Source organism: Oscarella lobularis, chromosome 3 (assembly GCF_947507565.1).
Source record: "Oscarella lobularis chromosome 3, ooOscLobu1.1, whole genome shotgun sequence".
In the NCBI taxonomy this organism is placed as follows: Eukaryota; Metazoa; Porifera; class Homoscleromorpha; order Homosclerophorida; family Oscarellidae; genus Oscarella; species Oscarella lobularis.
The window spans coordinates 2,060,883-2,077,900 of record NC_089177.1 but is presented as its reverse complement, the minus strand read 5'-3'; the positions used below and the strand labels follow the sequence as shown (position 1 = coordinate 2,077,900).

The 17,018-nt window shown below is 45.4% G+C and overlaps 7 protein-coding genes and 1 long non-coding RNA gene across 10 annotated transcripts; 1 reads left to right on the top strand and 7 right to left on the bottom strand.

The window, feature by feature from the left end:
• Positions 1-69: 69 nt before the first annotated feature.
• On the bottom strand, positions 70-2,612 carry LOC136184363 (guanine nucleotide-binding protein G(s) subunit alpha-like). The gene is made up of 10 exons (XM_065971252.1): positions 2,382-2,612; positions 2,126-2,222; positions 1,852-1,906; positions 1,669-1,791; positions 1,508-1,605; positions 1,318-1,446; positions 1,134-1,263; positions 476-671; positions 349-422; positions 70-296 (listed from the first exon to the last, which is right to left on the bottom strand). The coding sequence occupies exons 1-10, from the start codon at positions 2,518-2,520 to the stop codon at positions 141-143; spliced, it is 1,197 nt and encodes a 398-aa protein (XP_065827324.1). The 5' UTR covers positions 2,521-2,612; the 3' UTR covers positions 70-140.
• Positions 2,613-3,350: 738 nt separating this feature from the next.
• LOC136184209 (uncharacterized) lies at positions 3,351-4,989 on the top strand. The gene is made up of 7 exons (XM_065971068.1): positions 3,351-3,492; positions 3,561-3,668; positions 3,721-3,837; positions 3,891-3,950; positions 3,999-4,204; positions 4,257-4,598; positions 4,658-4,989. The coding sequence occupies exons 1-7, from the start codon at positions 3,384-3,386 to the stop codon at positions 4,877-4,879; spliced, it is 1,164 nt and encodes a 387-aa protein (XP_065827140.1). The 5' UTR covers positions 3,351-3,383; the 3' UTR covers positions 4,880-4,989.
• A 148-nt stretch (positions 4,990-5,137) lies between these two features.
• On the bottom strand, positions 5,138-5,664 carry LOC136184210 (uncharacterized). Its single transcript, XR_010669318.1, has 2 exons — positions 5,248-5,664; positions 5,138-5,190 (listed from the first exon to the last, which is right to left on the bottom strand). It is a non-coding gene; the product is annotated as an uncharacterized lncRNA (long non-coding RNA).
• A 354-nt stretch (positions 5,665-6,018) lies between these two features.
• On the bottom strand, positions 6,019-7,636 carry LOC136185409 (enoyl-CoA delta isomerase 2-like). Its single transcript, XM_065972538.1, has 7 exons — positions 7,439-7,636; positions 7,114-7,389; positions 6,846-7,021; positions 6,669-6,789; positions 6,515-6,604; positions 6,315-6,458; positions 6,019-6,253 (listed from the first exon to the last, which is right to left on the bottom strand). Exons 1-7 carry the CDS (start codon positions 7,613-7,615, stop codon positions 6,104-6,106), a joined length of 1,134 nt encoding a protein of 377 aa, XP_065828610.1. The 5' UTR covers positions 7,616-7,636; the 3' UTR covers positions 6,019-6,103.
• Positions 7,637-7,650: 14 nt separating this feature from the next.
• On the bottom strand, positions 7,651-9,576 carry LOC136185410 (uncharacterized). Its single transcript, XM_065972539.1, has 8 exons — positions 9,377-9,576; positions 9,221-9,307; positions 8,825-8,887; positions 8,713-8,769; positions 8,584-8,664; positions 8,399-8,526; positions 8,099-8,350; positions 7,651-8,040 (listed from the first exon to the last, which is right to left on the bottom strand). Exons 1-8 carry the CDS (start codon positions 9,574-9,576, stop codon positions 7,778-7,780), a joined length of 1,131 nt encoding a protein of 376 aa, XP_065828611.1. The 3' UTR covers positions 7,651-7,777.
• A 189-nt stretch (positions 9,577-9,765) lies between these two features.
• Positions 9,766-12,781, bottom strand: LOC136185408 (uncharacterized). Of its 2 annotated transcripts, XM_065972536.1 has the most exons (15): positions 12,592-12,781; positions 12,495-12,534; positions 12,186-12,443; positions 11,827-12,132; positions 11,664-11,714; positions 11,199-11,610; positions 11,057-11,146; positions 10,865-10,983; positions 10,670-10,810; positions 10,449-10,609; positions 10,309-10,392; positions 10,160-10,257; positions 10,044-10,103; positions 9,951-9,992; positions 9,766-9,898 (listed from the first exon to the last, which is right to left on the bottom strand). In XM_065972536.1, the coding sequence occupies exons 1-14, from the start codon at positions 12,772-12,774 to the stop codon at positions 9,968-9,970; spliced, it is 2,028 nt and encodes a 675-aa protein (XP_065828608.1). In that variant the 5' UTR covers positions 12,775-12,781; the 3' UTR covers positions 9,766-9,898; positions 9,951-9,967. The 2 variants fall into 2 exon arrangements, with proteins under 2 accessions (XP_065828608.1, XP_065828609.1); XM_065972537.1 differs by lacking the exon at positions 11,664-11,714.
• Positions 12,782-13,350: 569 nt separating this feature from the next.
• Positions 13,351-14,481, bottom strand: LOC136185413 (enoyl-CoA delta isomerase 2-like). Of its 2 annotated transcripts, XM_065972542.1 has the most exons (6): positions 14,274-14,481; positions 14,010-14,185; positions 13,835-13,955; positions 13,681-13,770; positions 13,481-13,624; positions 13,351-13,416 (listed from the first exon to the last, which is right to left on the bottom strand). In XM_065972542.1, the coding sequence occupies exons 1-6, from the start codon at positions 14,343-14,345 to the stop codon at positions 13,384-13,386; spliced, it is 636 nt and encodes a 211-aa protein (XP_065828614.1). In that variant the 5' UTR covers positions 14,346-14,481; the 3' UTR covers positions 13,351-13,383. The 2 variants fall into 2 exon arrangements, with proteins under 2 accessions (XP_065828614.1, XP_065828613.1); XM_065972541.1 differs by having other exon boundaries at positions 13,835-14,185.
• Positions 14,482-14,849: 368 nt separating this feature from the next.
• On the bottom strand, positions 14,850-16,702 carry LOC136185411 (uncharacterized). The gene is made up of 7 exons (XM_065972540.1): positions 16,419-16,702; positions 16,238-16,291; positions 16,126-16,182; positions 15,997-16,077; positions 15,817-15,944; positions 15,507-15,767; positions 14,850-15,444 (listed from the first exon to the last, which is right to left on the bottom strand). The coding sequence occupies exons 4-7, from the start codon at positions 16,068-16,070 to the stop codon at positions 15,185-15,187; spliced, it is 723 nt and encodes a 240-aa protein (XP_065828612.1). The 5' UTR covers positions 16,071-16,077; positions 16,126-16,182; positions 16,238-16,291; positions 16,419-16,702; the 3' UTR covers positions 14,850-15,184.
• Positions 16,703-17,018: the final 316 nt, after the last annotated feature.

The window sequence follows — 17,018 nt, the reverse complement described above, 5'->3', positions numbered from 1 at the left end:
TTTTTTCATTACTCCCAGCGTTATTATTATTCCCAACCCCAATTCCGAAAAAGACCGACAAAATAGCACTTATTGGTCGCTAACGTTATAATGATAATAATTTCGAACAACAATGCGGTAATAATAAACTTGCTACTGTACTACAAGAGCCCCATCTGCTCCAAATGAAGAGTTGTAATAATGTGCTTACAGTCGTTAAATACACGCTTGATATTATTCGTATCGATAGCGGTCGTGAAATGAGGATAACACTGCCGATGACTGTCCTCCTCGTCCTCCTCGGACCAACTAATTTGCTAGAAGAACAAATATAAAAAAATCAATCAATATTTCTCAATCCACGCCTACCATGAACTGTTCAACAAGCCACAATTTAGCGCGATGAACTTCCGACGACTCGCCAGGATCCAACCGATCTCGCACTAGACATTATCACATAGCATGCATAATGTACGTCGCGCCTTCATCGCCTTACTCTCGTCCAACACTTGGCTATTTGCAACAGAGTAGTCCGCGTAGCTACTGAAATACTTCTCGATTTTCGACACACCGGCGTCGATTTTCTCGCGAAGCAAGTCCTCCTTATTCAGGAACAGAATCATGGACGTGTTTAGAAGCCATCGATTGAGCCAGATGCTTTCGAACAGCTCAATCGCTTCTTCGAGACGCAACTAAAAATAAATGCACACGTGAACTTTAGGTCTTTTGGAAGTGAGTACTAAAGGTCGGTCAAGCCACTATCACATACATGATATTAGAAGAGGCTCCTCCTATTGACGCAAAGGAACTTTGCCTAAATACGTATACTATTGCCTAAAGACTGACTCTGCGCAGGCACTAGGGACGGAGTCGGCTATTTCTTTAGATGCAGCCAGACAATGGCTACAGGCCTACCAAGAGGTTTCACTTATAAATAGCAGACACTAAAAATTATGGCTACCACAGTATATGCTCTCACTTCCCAAGAATAAAGGTCACGCCTCTTCTCGGATAATCTCGTTTAGGGAAACACGACGGTTACACAACAAAGTCTGCCTCCTACACCTATGCGTGTAGAAGCTTTTAAATTTAACATTAAAAGCATCACTGCATTATTCAAGATGAAGAGAGTGAGAAAATTGCGCTCCACTCACCTTCGAAGGATCTTCTCTCAAGTACGTATCATATCCACTGCAGGCGACCACAAAAATGATTGCAGTAATCCCAGTGAAACATTGAATCCACTTGCCCCGCTCCGTTCTCTGTCCTCCGACATCGAACATGCTAGGAAAATGTGACAATAACATCCTTTTCTTCTTTTTCCTCGATTAATCTCACTAGAAGGTGACTCGATTGACTTCAAATTTTGTCTCATATATTCCCTGCGTTATGATTCGACATCGAAGGAGATCTTCGTTCGTCGGCAAGTAGTCCGGTCGTCGAATTGCGCCGATTCGTCCAAGGAAACTAAAGAGAGCGTTCCGATACGATGACGAAACGCGTGGAAATTTTAAAGCGATCAGCTTACTAGCCAGCTGAGTCCAACAGCTGGAACTCATTCGATCGCTTATATGCCTTTTGAATGCCGGAATCTTTCCACAGAGCCAGCGTATTATCGTAGAATTCCTAGTAAACGGTAGCATATTGACTCCGGGGGGAGAGCGATCCCGGCATTATGACTGAACCGACCTCGGGATAATCGAAATCGCGCTCCGAACGTATCCTCGTCACGTATTCAGCGCGCGGTCGATTCGCTTCGTCCGCTAAATCGACGGCGGGATTCGCAAGCGTCCCGAGCGCCTCGACGAGGGTCTACAACGGCAAAACAGGTGAAGTTCCCTTCCGGGGGCCCCCCGTTCGAAATATACGTACGCAAATGACTTCGCGAACGTTCGCTTTGATCGCCGGTATCTTCGCCCGTCGTTCGCTAAGCAATGCAGGGGGTGGGGAGGGAGAGACGAGAGAGGGAATGAGTAATCGCATTGAAAAAAAAAGAAAAAGGAATGCGCGTCGCGCGATCGCGCGCCTAAGAAACGGAGCCGGAAGCCAATGTGCTCGAAACACGTCGAGCACGTCAACGCGGCATAAGCAAGGAACACGCGATCTCTTTATACACGAGCACTCGTATTTTCCTTTCTCCTCTTACTCCGAACTGAAGCCTTTCTCCTTCTCTTGACGTTCTTGCGAGTCGTGTATGATGCGCATCTGTTTGACGATCGTGCTCTTGCCCGACTCGCCGGCGCCTGCGAAGAAAAAGCGAAGCATCGCTATAGAATAAGTCTCTTCTCCTCGCTCGCTTCCCCATTCCCCCCCTCGGGCGCGCGCGTGCAAACGTTGCTATGCGCTTCTCTCGCTCCTTCTTCGAGAGGCTTCGTCGCGCGTTTGTTCGTCGGTTTACTCGCCTAGGAGAAGAAGTCGATGCGTCGCGCGAAATTTCGCCTTTTCGTCGTGAATTTGACGATTTATTTCGCGATTGACTTTCTTCTGCCGTTTCATCTCCTCTCTGTCCGTGTCGGGCGGACTACTAGGAAAGCAGCCCATTTTTTCCTTCGCGCCACTGCTAGAAGACGTCGACGCGACGCGAAATCCGGACAGGAAAATGGCGAACGAGAGAAAACCGCTTGACACGATACGGGACAAGCGGTCGATGAGAAGGGACACGCCCTATACGGGAGATCCACGACGTCATATTTCGAACAATATGGGGTTGTCACGTGCTAGATATGACGTCATCAGGAACTACTAGAGAATGATGGCCCGGTGTGTTCACCGTGTTGCCATCATGCAGAGTCTCCCACCGCTTACAGTACGCGAGTGCATATCATAGTGTGACGTCATATTTTTATGCTGTCACATATTCACGTGGTCATTACAGCCGTTAGCTACTGTACTACAGCTCAGTCGTACCTACATACTGTAAATACTTGCAATGTTTTCCTTATTAGGCGCTTTTCTGACGTACAGTATTTGATAATGTGCTCTGTATTTGGCCTATGCATGTGTACGGGTCATATTTCCTGTTACCCGTACACGCGTACATACCACATACTGTACATGAGTAGATACTTTTGATTGTGACGTCAGAGCGTGACAATCAAAACTGTCGTTTCGGTTTCTCAGCGCATTTATAACACGGAAAATAGCACAGATCAATTGGAAACAGGGGTTTCTAAACATTTTTTCCGTTTATGAAAGAAAAACCGCTTTATTCGCGCCCGGGTCACCCTATGTCACGCATGCGCTGTACAAAAAAAACGGGGTTTTAAGTTACGTCACAATACCGAGCGAACAGACAGACGGACATGGGCCGACGAACATACAGACACTTCCGGCCCTAAGATCACGCCGTTATACGGGCTCCACCCGTACAACTGCGGTGGTCGGCTCACTAGACTACTTGTAAAATGCTGAAGATTACTCTTCTCGTTTCACTGGTTGCCTACACCACTGCATTTATCGTCGATCCGCCAGAAGAGGAAAATCCACCGGCCTCTGCATGTCAATGCAACCCAGGTTGATTTATGCATATATGTCCTGCAAGTTAGAGACAACTCGATGCGCGCCGGTGCTTCCTATCCCAGGACAGCAAGGTCCGCCGGGAAAAGATGGTCTCAACGGACAGCCGGGACAGCCCGGCCCGCAAGGTTTAAGGGGTGTGAAAGGAGACAAAGGAGACAAAGGAGACAAAGGTAACGCCCGTAGGGCGTGTCACAAGTACACATGTCCTACAGTACATCCCAGGACAGCAAGGTCTGCCGGGAAAAGATGGTCTCAACGGACAGCCGGGATCGCCCGGACCACAAGGGCATCTAGGGCATCCAGGTTTAAGGGGTGTGCAAGGAGACAAAGGAGACAAAGGTAACGCCCGTAGGGCGTGTCACAATTGAGAAGACATGTACTTTATTGATTAGGCAATCCCGGCCCTCAGACACTGGAATATATTGACGATGACTGTTCAGTGCCAAACATTGGTATGAAACGCTTTCACTAACTGCGTCTTACGTACTATTCCTATACAGGCAAACTTCGATACCATCAAGTCAAAGACGCCGTTCAGTACTGCAACGGAAAGGAATGGCGTACGTTTCTCATGGAGCAGAAAGAGAATGGTCTCGGGGAATCGAAAGAGAAGCCAGCGGAATCGTGCCTAGCTCTAAGCAAGCTAAGCGGACACCAGCCAGGCGTGTATTGGATCAAACCGTCCGCTTCCGATCCTGCATTCAAAGTAGACACTACAAAGTGGACGTAAAATGTTGATTTATAGCGTCGGTATGTAGACCTACTGCAGAGAGGGAGGCTGGACGCTTCTCATGAAGATTGACGGTAGGAAGCAGACGTTCAACTACGACAGCTCCTTCTGGACGTCGATGACCGGCTTCGATGTGGATTCCGTTGAATTCGACACCAACGAAACAAAGCTCGCCTCGTTTTGGACGCTTCCTTTCAACAAACTTCTCCTTGGATTGAGAACAGGAAACGCCATTCACTGGATCACCCTTCACAAAAGCGGGCAATCGCTGAAAAGTGTTTTAGCCGGCGGCTATCAGGCAACCCACGTCGGTCGTTCTGCGTGGAAGAGTCTTATTCCTAATTCCTCTCTGCAGCCCCACTGCAACAGGGTACAGAAACGGCTCCTATACCTCTGTAGCAAGTAGACCTAAACGTTTGTCCTCTATAGGAGGGGTTCAACGTCAATTTCAGTCATATTAAAGTTCGAATCGGAATCAGTTCAAATAATGAGGGCGACTGCAATACCAATGATTCATGGCTTGGTTTCGGCGGTTTTGGCACTGCATGCCTTGGCAACGTTGCAAAGAATGCGTGCGGCAACATCGGTTCATGCGGAGGCGATAACGGAAATCAGAACATTTTCTCCGTCGGATACATCTTTGCCCGCTGATTGAGCAAGCAGGTGGAGACTGAAAGGACTTCTGCAAAGGGGTTTGCTTTGAACACGTGTAGTTGTGTCACGGCTGGTAGATTAGTGAAGCACGGTGAATTGATTGTGAAGTGCACTTAGGTGGCGGAACGCTGCATCGAGACACCTGTTTCAAATTCGTTTTTGAGACAGACCTTTCCTCGAACTCACCATAATCTAAAAGCCCACCTCAACCAACCCCCTTCGGTGTATGCATCACAAGAAAAAAAATGGCCAGCCTTGACGAACAATAAGCTGGCTGCAAGAACAGCTCGAGCTCCTTGAACCAAACACTAAACAAAAAAAAAGCCAGTAGCCAATCCAAGTCGCCTAATTTAATTAAAAATCACGTGGCGTAATTGAGCGAGCGACTCGTATTTGCTTCGACGACTTAGGCGTTGCAGAAGCCAAACAAGCAGAGTCAAAGCAAAGAGTCCAGTGACGACACTGAAGACAGTGACTGGCACGATCCATGGCCGGTCAGGAACGGGGGGATGCGGGAGATGCTCGCAACAGGTGAGCAGTCCGCTCTCGTCGTCCGAGCCAGGACAGCAGTATTTAAACGTCGTTCTGTTTGATAGGGGACAACAGTATCTCATCTCCTCGTCGAAGTCGTCGTATTTCGAGCAGCATTGCCCGGAGGTGCCGTTCGTAGGACAGAACTGATACGAGCATCCGGGTAGCGGCGAATCGATGCTACAGCACTCGGATACGTTGCGTATGCGATCGGACGACGCGACGGCGACGAGAAACACGATTGCGACGATCATCCTCCCCGGATTATCTCTGCATACGGGTAGGTGGAGTAAAAAATGCCATTAATTAAATGCATTGATAATCCCAAACGGTAGAGCTACACTAAAAATGATGTTGATCAGCGTAGACTAAAGGGGAGATAGACTACATACATATTACTATTCAAGAGAGTCAGTACTACTAAAACGACTGAAGTTGCGAGTTTTAGTAGAATAGTTTCGAATAAGCCAAAAATTACCGCTTGTAGAATACTTCACGATGATTCCCCCACCTGAGGGACACCGTGATAATTGCCCGAGCCAAGCGAGGGTCAATTATCAAGGCGTCCCGAGGGTGAAGGGTCCGCGGAATAAAGCCCACCAGGAAGAGAACACTCTCTATATTATATGGGGTTTGGCAATGTCACATGCAAAAAATACTAGACGTGACGTCATCCAGGAACGATTGCCATCATTTTTTCCTGTTGATAAATTTCATCATGGCATTGACAAATTCAGGTGACGTCCATCGATTCCTGAGAACTTCGCATTCACGTCGATTTACTTCGAGCAGGGCAGGTATCATGGCTTCGCGAATGATTTGCTTTGACGCACACATGGCCTGTAGCAGTCAAAAAAACGTAGGAGGCCATTGCCAAGTCTGTCGCGGATCAATGTTTTACCTTAGGTGGTGACGTGACCAGCTTTTGCACGCACTTGTCCGCTTCCTCTCGAAATTGATCGTGTGGATAAACCGCTGTGACTAGGTTTCGATCAAACGCTTCTTTAGCGGTCAGTTTGCGACTTAGCAACAGAACTTCACTGGCCTTGGAAGCATAAAATCAAGGCATATACCGAATAAGTATTCTCGCGTTCAGTGTACTTTTGCTGGTCCCATTATCATAGGAAATAGCAATGATGAGCAGCCCTCGGGCGATTGAGCAGTTTCAGCAAAAGGCGTATAAAAAGTAGCCTTAGCACACATACATAATTGAGCTGCCGGCAATACTATTAATAATATTGTTTAATTAACATACTTTGTCTGAAGAGAAGACCAAATCAGCGAGAGCGAGCGTTGTGACCATGATCCCAAAAGCGGGACCATTCACAATAGCAACCAAAGGCTTGGGAAACTTGATAAACGAATCGACAAACGCACTAAAAAAATAAGATGAAAAATGCAAGACGAATTCTCTAAAAAAGTGCAGTGATACCGAAGAATCTCTTCACCCTCTCTGGCAACGCGTTCCACTCCCTCGGGGGTAACATTCATGAAGCTATTCAAATCGTTGCCGCTGCTATAATAATCGCCGTGAGCAGTGAGCGTGCACACTCGAACTGCGTCATCTGAACCGGCTCTCGCTAAGGCACTCGTAATATCCCTGTACATCTAAGAAAAGCATTCTTATGTAAAGTCTGTTTGAATACAAATTTATTTATTTATTTATTTATTTATTTATTTATTTATTTATTTATATGTACCTGTAGAGTAAGAGAATTCAGTTTTTTGGGCCGGTTTAGAGCAATAGAAAGAACTCCATCCTTCGTCTTCATTAGGAGATCTTGGTCCTCTTCCACTTTCTCTCCTCCTCCTCCTCCCCCTGTTTCCTTGGATACGAGATCATTGACTAGCTTGGCATATTCCTCCTCGGCTTCGCTTTTTTTCATATCTTCCAACGTTTTCCACGCGTCCCATTTTGCCTTAGCGACGAAGTCGAGCATTCCGGGCTTTCTTGTCGTACACGGACCAACTGTCACCTTCGTCGTAGTCGGATGAGAAGATTTATGACGTTGTGCCTTTACTTACCTGTTTGTAATAGGCGTACAGCTTCAGTTTGATCTCGTTGTTGGGCTCATTCGTCAACGTCTTCAACTTCTCTTGCGCTTCAGTAAAAGCACTTGAAGATGCCAAGAAGCGGTAGCCAAGAAGGCGATGCACATTGAAGACGCTACCGGTACCGCTGCTTCGAAGCAAACGCAGCATTTGGGAAGTTTTGCCTTGAGGCTAACGCGCTCGACCTCCAACGTCACTGGACACATAAACTCACATAAATCAGCTCTGAAGATAAGCAGAGCCTCTGAGCCAGACGATAAGTACATGTACAGTACCACTACATGTACAGTGTGTACTGTACCTCTAATCTAACTATTTACCGCGTACTGAGGTCACAGTCACAAAAGAATCAATGGGAGTGACTGTGCCAGCTTTTGGTTCTATCTTTGCTACGTCCCACTGTGTAGCTGAGCCTTGCACTTCTGCAGGTACTGCCAAGTCCCAGACCATCTTGACATCGGAATTGAAGGATATTGAAACGGTAGGAAATCCCTCATTCTCAGGAGTAAGAATCGAATTGCCCATATCGACAACAGAAATGGCGAGTTCTCCGATGTACTGTTCAGCATTTGTAACTAGATAAATAGCACTGACGCGTTAGTTTGATTTTCTCGTTGATTTTGTTGCCCTTACACGCTACTTTGTCTTCATAAATTGGACCACCAACTGAAGCACTAGAGCGAAAAAAATGCTCGATGATAATTCCCCCACCAGGAAGAGAACACTCGTCTCCCACGCGCACACTGTGACAGTCAAAAGAGGCTTCGCCGCCAAACGTCACGACAATTTCCCGAAGCGGAGTGCTGCCTCTCCAATTAAGACTGACCTCCCAAGTCCTTTCCCCGCCAAAGCAAGGCAGTTCAAGCATGGCAGTGCACAATGGACCTAAAATTCAGAATCATGGACCTATGTGTTCACTGAGATAGTAGTCACCTATTGTGTAGAAAATTAGACCGAAGTCTACGGAACACGACTGAGTTATTTGCATTCCTTCGCTTGCAACAAATCGGTATGCGGCACTCTCCAGACAGATTTGTGAGGAATCGCTCACCGACTCACAACTAAAACCAAAAAATTAAATTAGAAAAACTTTTGAGATAAATTAAATGCATTTGCACAGTGATAGATCTGCGTATGGATCTGCAATAACTGAGTCGCTCCTAATTGTCATCCTACTAGTAGTTTTGTTCTTGTAGACACTAAAAGAACTATTACCAATTAGATATTCACCTCCTCATTATCGGCACCTGAGCACTACTTCTGTTGGAATATCATCGGTTTCACAATTATCAACGAAGACGTCTCTATAAAAAGGGAGACTCTCAATCACGCTTCTAGAGAAAGACTGGCTTGACGCACTCTTTTGTATGAGCTTGGACAACTGCTGCGGCTTCAGGATCTAATGCACAACCGAGAGAACGACTGAAGACATAAAAAATAAAAATGAAATTACGCCCTGATGACTCACTGTCGTGCCACAAGACAAAACAAGTTTTAGTTTGGAAAAATGTCTAAGCCTGTCTTGCATGAAATTGCAGGTGTAGCAGTAAAGTATAAAGCAGAGTGCAACGTAAAGGAAAAAAGAGAAGGGTACTTGATGGGTTCTGACCGCAGCATTTCACGAACAGACCCGAATTTCTCCGAAACGAAAAGAGAAAGACCCTAACAAATACCCAGGTGCACAACTACAATGTATCGGACTCCTGAGAGACCCAGTCGCGAGAGCCTACTACCACGACTTCGACAATGGCTCACATGTATGAAGGCGGCGCGTGCGAGAGAATTCGCGAGCGCCAAAGGCTGCGATCGGCGCAGACAGTTTCTTTGGGCGACTCGAGAGTTCTTCAAAAAAATAAAGAATAGACATTCGCCATCACTCATGATCGCAGTATCTCGGCCAACGTTACGTACGCCACTCCAGAATGGTTCACTTGAACGTTGGAAACGCAAACTATCTTTGCACTCGCGCAGCAGTTGTAGCTCTTTTGAAACGTTAAGGTTCCATAGGTTGGTGGCAGAAAATAGAGTAAGTTGATGCCACCGATGATTCCCGCAAAAACAGAGAGAAGAGCTTTGTTGGGCATTTTGGGTACAAAGTAACGCTGGCGCATCCCGTAAGTTCGTGAGGACGTCACTGATATGGCTTTGAGATTACTGTTAGTTTCCTCCACGTCACTGATATGGCTTTGAGATTACTGTTAGTTTCCTCCACGTGGCTGCATTGAAAAGTCGATGAACTAAGTTTAAGATTCCTCCATTTTGCATCAGTTTACTTCAAACAGGGTCGGCGTTGATATAAAGTGCTCAAGAGACGTGTCTGCTACCGGTAAAATAGTGCGTAAAAAGGAAATAACCTATATGAAAAGAAGGTCAAGCGGAATTGGCGTATAAAGAGAAACCTTGAGTCGGTAAAGAGTCACATGTACACAAAATCTAAGTAAAACAGACATATTAGGATTAGGCGCATAGACTTTGAGGTAATTACAAATGCTGGCCGGCCTTTCAATGCGACAGACTCTCAGATCCTCTATTGAGTTAAAACTCTCCACATAGGAGCAATCATACGGAAAGAAATTACGTAAAATGTGAACTTTGCAGAATAGACGACGGCTGTTGCATAGAATCAAAAGCGTTGGATCTTAACCGCAGAAAATCGGCTCTTTCAGATAAATGACGAGCTTTACGTGTGCTTACGATTGCGCTCCTATCTTCGCCTCGAAGAAGACTTCTTCTTCTATCATGCTACTTTTGTCCTTATAGCAAGCCCACACACTGAATATCAATTCCGGTTTCTAATAAGAATTGTGCAGACACTCGGAGGTACGACTTTGATATTAACTCACTCGTAAAAATTTTAGAAGGTATCTAATAGACCAGTTGTATTTAAAAGACTCTTGCTTTTGCTTTACATCTTCAAGCAATTCATTCTACAAAAAGGCAAAGCCTGAATGCCCGAGTCTAGTCATGCACTGCTTGTATATACCGGATTTTTGATTTTCACAATAACGTCGAGAATATCGCCGTTTTCGTGCTCAAACGTGCACCAAACTTTGACAACGTTTACGCACGCTTGCTCTGTTTCGAACGTAACAGAAACTGGATGTTCGGGGTGAGGACGAAACCGAGTCATTGTGTTGCTAAATACTAAAGACACAATGACATTCATATACTACGGTGATCTCTCGAGATGTCGATGTACGGTACTGTGCATAGAAGCCACAATTTGTTCATTTTTGTCTCTTTCGTCCTTGGAGAAGTCGTGAGAAAAGGACACATCACCAACTCCGATTCCGCTTGACACTGTGTCAGAGCGTTCGATGTACAATGCTTTTTGCGTCTGCAGCTCTAAGAAATATCGTCACCGTAGAGTGCATGTCGCGCAGTCTCTATCGCAAGCACCCTGCTTCAGTTGCGCCACGAAATCCGACAGCTTTGAGCGGCAGTGAGGCAATACTTTTAAGAAAAACGGCTGAAAGAAGCTGCTATCTCCTTTCTCGTAGGCCTTTTCCAAACTTCGGCTAAAAGCGGTATACTCATATTAATTAAAGTAATCGACTTAGATTCCCGTTTTTTAGACCTCCCAATCCTTACCATGTTTTGATAATAATCCAGTATCCATATACTTCTATTAAATCCTTTCCAAATTCGAGTAAAGGAACCGGACGCTCTTTCGATTGGACCCTAAGATTAACATAACGTAGGCACGATCCAAAGCCTGAGGCAGTGTACGTACAAAGTTTGGCAACAATCGAAGACAAAGAAGATGGCTTTCGCTGATTTCATTTCAAGGACTTGCCGAATCGATTCAGCCGAGATCGCAGTCAGAACGCTGACACTTTTGTCTGCGTCTATTGGAAGTATATATTGTTGATTGTTACACTCAAATCCGTGCCCGGCATAGAAGACAAAAACGTACGATCCCGGACAAACCATGGAGTAGAATTTTTCCAAGGCTTTGACGAGTTCAAAGTGGGAAAGATCAAGAAACGTTACGACGTGAAAACCGAACAATTCGCTTAGCTTCTTCGAAATGGTTTTCACATCATTTTCAGGCGTCTTTAGACATTTGTGATTCTTGTACTTCCGGTTGCCAATCAGAAGAGCAACCTTGTCGGCGCACTCACGTTTCCCAACAAACTCTCGCACTAGAAATAAAATTATGCCGATTTAATTCAAATTTAGGAGAATAGATTTTCACATCGAGCATTCCTTTTTGTCAGTCCTCTTTCTATGGAACCGATCACTCTATCTAAGAGGGGACCTCCCATGAACAAGTAAGCATACACATTATTTTCAAATGCACAAATTTAATTAAATCGACGTACAAACGCTGATAGTTTCATTATTAATTAATTCTTTACCTTCTATGCGAAGCTCGACTGTTTTTGTTTCCTCAGGCTTGTGATGAGCATCCAATGATAGGACGCAGTGATACGCTCCTTGCAAGTAATCCCGCATGCGGGTTATTCTGAGCTCATGCGACGTTTCTCCGGAAATCTTCAGCCCTTCGAAATACCACTGATACTTCAAGTCTCTTGAAGTCGACCCGTTAAAACACTCTAGACGGATTGGACGTCCGTATCGAAATCGAATAGGATCGTCCTGATTTGAATCCTCCCGCAGTTTGTTGTCTTCGAAAACGACTATTGACAATTTCAAGTCGAGTTCTATTCAAATATACAAACAAAGGCGTGAGTAAAAACTTTGAATTAAACACTACCTTTTGGAGGAGGACACTGCAGTTCAAACGGAATCGCAGCACGGTACGATCGTTCTGTTATCTCAATGCAAGTATAGAGACCGGAATTTCCGTCGGTCGAGGAATCGATCTGCCTTTCATGGGAGAGTTTATCTTGAATTCGTGTGCCGGCTTGACGCCACTCGCAGCGTCCGGAAAACAATGTGGTCAAAACGACCTCATTGCCTCTCTGCGGATCATGTGGAGATGAAGAACGCGTAATTTTCGATAGGCTGACTTCTATGTAAACAATATAAGAAGAAAAATAAAACTGGCATACATTTGTGATACCACGAGGCGGAGCTCCTTGGCAGATGGGAATGTCAGGACACTAAAAAAACGCGTGGTAACGGAAAAGCCGACAAATGGCCGGCATGCATCTCATCACCGTAGTAGTGAACGATGTAGACATCCACGGCTCGAAGTTTAAACTGCGATTTTCCGTTAGAGCGTTTCTAAGACACTGCGTGTCGCAGCAGCTTGGAATTTTATGACGACACGTATAAGGCGGCACGTTCTCAAACGAGTCACGAGAGCGACGATACTGAAGGGAAAAGTGCAAGCCCTTCATTCCAGTTTGAATGATATCGTGTAGGCCAACGACTACGTACTGGAACACTTCCTTACAGATAGCCGCAATTTGGTCTACGGCTATAATGAGAGTCAGTGACAGTCAGAAATATTCTCGCGCCGTAGTCGGTAAAGGCACTGCAGTTGGCGAGAACGACGTCGAACCTCTCGTCGTAATGAAAACGAGAAAAATGACGAAATACTTCCGGGCAAACGCAGAATCGATTGGCGAGTCTCGTCACGAGGCGCGTGTACAGTCCTTCCGGCACCAGATGGCAGTCGCAAAGGAAATAGACAGGCTTAGGAAAAACCGTTTCGGAGCCATCCTTTTGACCCAGTTCCGGATGCAAAGAGAATAAAGAGACGTTCGGATTGAATGTGACTAGAGCCGGAGCGATGAAATACTCGGACTTGAACTCGCTACCATTGTACAGACGCTTGGCACCGTCTGGGCGCTAGAAAGTCGTACTTCTGAAGCATCTGCATGATAATCTCGACGTTTTCGTTTTCCTCTTTGAGATTGGTTTGAATTTCGGAAAAGGAAATGATGCCGTAGCGACTCACTCGTCGCAATCTCTCCTCGTTTCGTCGCTCGTCGACCGTGTGAACGTCAATCAGAGATTGAAATATTTGAACTAGCCAGCTCGGATCGAGAACGACGAAACTTAGGAGGCCATTGCCAAGTCTGTCGCGGATCAATGTTTTACCTTAGGTGGCGACGCGACCAGCTTTTGCACGCACTTGTCCGCTTCCTCTCGAAATTGATCGTGTGGATAAACCGCTGTGACTAGGTTTCGATCAAACACTTCTTTAGCGGTCAGTTTGTGACTCAGCAACAGAATTTCACTGGCCTTGGAAGCATAAAATCAAGGCATGCACCGAATACGTATTATCGCGTTCAGTGTACTTTTGCGGGTCCTATTATCATAGGAAATAGCAATGATGAGCAGCCCTCGGGCGATTGAGCAGTTTCAGCAAAAGGCGTATAAAAAGTAGCCTTAGCACACATACATAATTGAGCTGCCGGCAATACTATTAATAATATTGTTTAATTAACATACTTTGTCTGAAGAGAAGACCAAATCGGCGAGAGCGAGCGTTGTGACCATGATCCCAAAAGCGGGACCGTTCACAATAGCAACCAAAGGCTTGGGAAACTTGATAAACGAATCGACAAACGCACTAAAAATAAGATGAAAAATGCAAGACGAATTCTCTAAAAAAGTGCAGCGATACTGAAGAATCTCTTCACCCTCTCTGGCAATGCGTTCCACTCCCCCAGGGGTAACATTCATGAAGCTATTCAAATCATTACCGCTGCTGTAATAATCACCGTGAGCAGTGAGCGTGCACACTCGAACTGCGTCATCTGAACCGGCTCTCGCTAAGGCACTCGTAATATCCCTGTACATCTAAGAAAAGTATTCTTATGTAAAGTCTGTTTGAATACAAATTTATTTATTTATTTGTTTATTTATTTATTTATTTATTTATATGTACCTGTAGAGTAAGAGAATTCAGTTTTTTGGGCCGGTTTAGAGCAATAGAAAGAACTCCATCCTTCGTCGTCATTAGGAGATCTTGGTCCTCTTTCACTTTCTCTCCTCCTCCTCCTCCTCCTCCTCCTCCTGTTTCCTTGGATACGAGATCATTGACTAGCTTGGCATATTCCTCCTCGGCTTCGCTTTTTTTTCATATCTTCCAACGTTTTCCACGCGTCCCATTTTGCCTTAGCGACGAAGTCGAGCATTCCGGGCTTTCTTGTCGTACACGGACCAACTGTCACCTTCGTCGTAGTCGGATGAGAAGATTTATGACGCTGTGCCTTTACTTACCTGCTTGTAATAGGCGTACAGCTTCAGTTTGATCTCGTTGTTGGGCTCATTCGTCAACGTCTTCAACTTCTCTTGCGCTTCAGTAAAAGCACTTGAAGATGCCAAAAAGCGGTAGCCAAGAAGGCGGTGCACATTGAAGACGCTACCGGTACCGCTGCTTTGAAGTAAACGCAGCATTTGGGAAGTTTCGCAGTGGCTATTGTTACGACAGTCGTAACAGAAATTAGGATTACGGCATAGAATAACAGGGTCCAAAACAAGTCGAATTTTTGAGATTGCAGCATCTTATGCCTTAGAATAAGGCATTCTAACTAACTGCACAAGTGTCTGTTTAGAAAACGACAATTTTTGATGTCAAAACAGACGCAAAAAGCCTCTAAGTCCCCTGTGCATACAACTGCGCATGCGGAACTGTCGTAACAATACTGTAGCCACTACGGGGAAGTTTTGCCTTGAGACTAACGCGCTCGACCTCCAACGTCACTGGACACATAAATCACATAAATCAGCTGAACCATAAGCACATGTACAGTACCACTACATATGTGTACAGTGTGTACCTCTGATCTAACAAAACTATTTACCGGGTGGGGCCACAGTCACAAAAGAATCAATGGGAGTGACTGTGCCAGCTTTTGGTTCTATCTTCGCTACGTCCCACTGTGTAGCTGAGCCCTGCACCCCTGCAGGGACTGCCAAGTCCAAAACCATCTTGACATCGGAATTGAAGGATATTGAAACGGTAGGAAATCCCTCATTCTCAGGAGTAAGAATCGGATTGTCCAAATCGACAACAGAAAAGGCGAGTTCTCCGATGTACTGTTCAGCATTTCTAACTAGATAAATATCACTGACGCGTTAGTTTGATTTTCTCGTTGATTTTGCTGCATGTCCTTACATGTTATTTTGTCTTCAAAACTTGGAGGACCACCTGAAGAACTAGAGTCTAGAGTATGCTCGATGATAATTCCCCCACCAGGAAGAGAACACTCGTCTCCCCCGACCACACTGTGACAGTCAAAAGAGGCTTCGCCGCCAAACGTCACGACAATTTTCCGAAGCGGAGTGCTGCCGGTGTTAACTCTCCAATTAAGACTAACCTCCCAAGTCCTTTCCCCGCCAAAGCAAGGCAGTTCAAGCATGGCAGTGCACAGTGGACCTAAAATTCAGAATTCATGGACCTAACCGTTCACTGAGATAGTAGTCACCTATTGTGTAGAGAATTAGACCGAAGTCTACGGAACACGACTGAGTTATTTGCATTCCTTCGCTTGCAACAAATCGGTATGCGGCACTCTCTAGACAGATTTTTGAGGAATCGCTCACCGACTCACAACTAAAACCAAAAATTAAATTAGAAAGACTTTTGAGATTAAATGCATTTGCACAGTGATCGATCTGCGTATGGATCTGCAATAACCGAGTCGCTCCTAATTGTCATCCTACTAGTAGTTTTGTTCATGTAGACACTAAGAGAAATATTACCAATTAGATATTCACCTCCTCATTATCGGCACCTGAGCACTACTTCTGTTGGAATATCATCGGTTTCACAATTATCAACGAAGACGTCTCTATAAAAAGGGAGACTCTCAATCACGCTTCTAGAGAAAGACTGGCTTGACGCACTCTTTTGTATGAGCTTGGACAACTGCTGCGGCTTCAGGATCTAATGCACAACCACTGAAGACATAAAATTAACATACTATTATACATATGATGACTCACTGTCGTGCCACAAGACAATGACAGCTTACAGCATGCTGTACATAATTTTGTCTTGAGGCACGACTTCGCGACATTGACTCACATGTATGAAGACGGCGCGTGCGAGAGAATTTGCGAGCGCCAAAGGCTGCGATCGGCGCAAAAGGCTTCTTCGGGTGACTCAAGAGCTCTTCAGAAAAAGGGTAGAAACACTCGACATGCATCACACTGGCCCAGTGTCTCCGCCGACGTTAATTACGTACGCCACTCCAGAGTGATTCACTTGAACGTTGGAAACGCAAACTATCTCTGCACTCACGCAGCAGTTGTAGCTCTTTTGAAACGTCAAGGTTCCACTAGTTTCTGGCAGCAAATAGAGTAAGCTGAGGCCACCGATGATACACGCGAAGAGAGAGAGAGGAACTTCGTTGGGCATTTTGGCTACAAACAAAGCTGGTGGAATCCCGTAGGCTATACAAATTCATGCATGAGGACATCAGCCACCTGCATTGATTTGGTTTCAATCACTCAATCCTGTAGGTCTTCCATTCCTCTCCGTCCGCTATTGATGCTACTGCGGGTCGAGATTACTAGAAACCGTGCACACACGTGTACCGGATATAAAAGTCGACGAACGCAGAGATGACGATTCCTCCACTTCAAACAGGATCGGTGTTGATATCTAACACGGATGACTATATAG

Excerpts from the sequence above, each read along its gene's own strand:
- LOC136184363 (XM_065971252.1), bottom strand. The coding sequence starts at position 2,520 with ATGGGCTGCTTTCCTAGTAGTCCGCCCGACACGGACAGAGAGGAGATG. Across the intron at positions 1,447-1,507 it reads CTGTTGGACTCAGCTGGCTA|TTTCCTTGGACGAATCGGCG; the intron begins GTAAGCTGATCG and ends CGCTCTCTTTAG. Across the intron at positions 297-348 it reads GGCTTGTTGAACAGTTCATG|CAAATTAGTTGGTCCGAGGA; the intron begins GTAGGCGTGGAT and ends TTGTTCTTCTAG.
- LOC136185413 (XM_065972541.1), bottom strand. The coding sequence starts at position 14,345 with ATGACGACGAAGGATGGAGTTCTTTCTATTGCTCTAAACCGGCCCAAA. Across the intron at positions 14,186-14,273 it reads TGAATTCTCTTACTCTACAG|ATGTACAGGGATATTACGAG; the intron begins GTACATATAAAT and ends TACTTTTCTTAG. Across the intron at positions 13,625-13,680 it reads TGATAATAGGACCCGCAAAA|GCCAGTGAAATTCTGTTGCT; the intron begins GTACACTGAACG and ends TATGCTTCCAAG.
- LOC136185408 (XM_065972536.1), bottom strand. The coding sequence starts at position 12,774 with ATGAAGGGCTTGCACTTTTCCCTTCAGTATCGTCGCTCTCGTGACTCG. Across the intron at positions 12,535-12,591 it reads CTACATCGTTCACTACTACG|TGTCCTGACATTCCCATCTG; the intron begins GTGATGAGATGC and ends GCGTTTTTTTAG. Across the intron at positions 11,611-11,663 it reads GACAAAAAGGAATGCTCGAT|TGCGAGAGTTTGTTGGGAAA; the intron begins GTGAAAATCTAT and ends TTTTATTTCTAG.
- LOC136185410 (XM_065972539.1), bottom strand. The coding sequence starts at position 9,576 with ATGCGCCAGCGTTACTTTGTACCCAAAATGCCCAACAAAGCTCTTCTC. Across the intron at positions 9,308-9,376 it reads GTGAACCATTCTGGAGTGGC|AACTCTCGAGTCGCCCAAAG; the intron begins GTACGTAACGTT and ends ATTTTTTTGAAG. Across the intron at positions 8,351-8,398 it reads TCTAATTTTCTACACAATAG|GTCCATTGTGCACTGCCATG; the intron begins GTGACTACTATC and ends TCTGAATTTTAG.
- LOC136185409 (XM_065972538.1), bottom strand. The coding sequence starts at position 7,615 with ATGCTGCGTTTGCTTCGAAGCAGCGGTACCGGTAGCGTCTTCAATGTG. Across the intron at positions 7,022-7,113 it reads TGAATTCTCTTACTCTACAG|ATGTACAGGGATATTACGAG; the intron begins GTACATATAAAT and ends TGCTTTTCTTAG. Across the intron at positions 6,790-6,845 it reads GAGGGTGAAGAGATTCTTCG|TGCGTTTGTCGATTCGTTTA; the intron begins GTATCACTGCAC and ends TTATTTTTTTAG.
- LOC136184209 (XM_065971068.1), top strand. The coding sequence starts at position 3,384 with ATGCTGAAGATTACTCTTCTCGTTTCACTGGTTGCCTACACCACTGCA. Across the intron at positions 3,669-3,720 it reads AGGAGACAAAGGAGACAAAG|GACAGCAAGGTCTGCCGGGA; the intron begins GTAACGCCCGTA and ends AGTACATCCCAG. Across the intron at positions 3,951-3,998 it reads CTGTTCAGTGCCAAACATTG|GCAAACTTCGATACCATCAA; the intron begins GTATGAAACGCT and ends ATTCCTATACAG.
- LOC136185411 (XM_065972540.1), bottom strand. The coding sequence starts at position 16,070 with ATGAACAAAACTACTAGTAGGATGACAATTAGGAGCGACTCGGTTATT. Across the intron at positions 15,768-15,816 it reads TCTAATTCTCTACACAATAG|GTCCACTGTGCACTGCCATG; the intron begins GTGACTACTATC and ends TCTGAATTTTAG. Across the intron at positions 15,445-15,506 it reads TTTTGAAGACAAAATAACAT|TTAGAAATGCTGAACAGTAC; the intron begins GTAAGGACATGC and ends ATATTTATCTAG.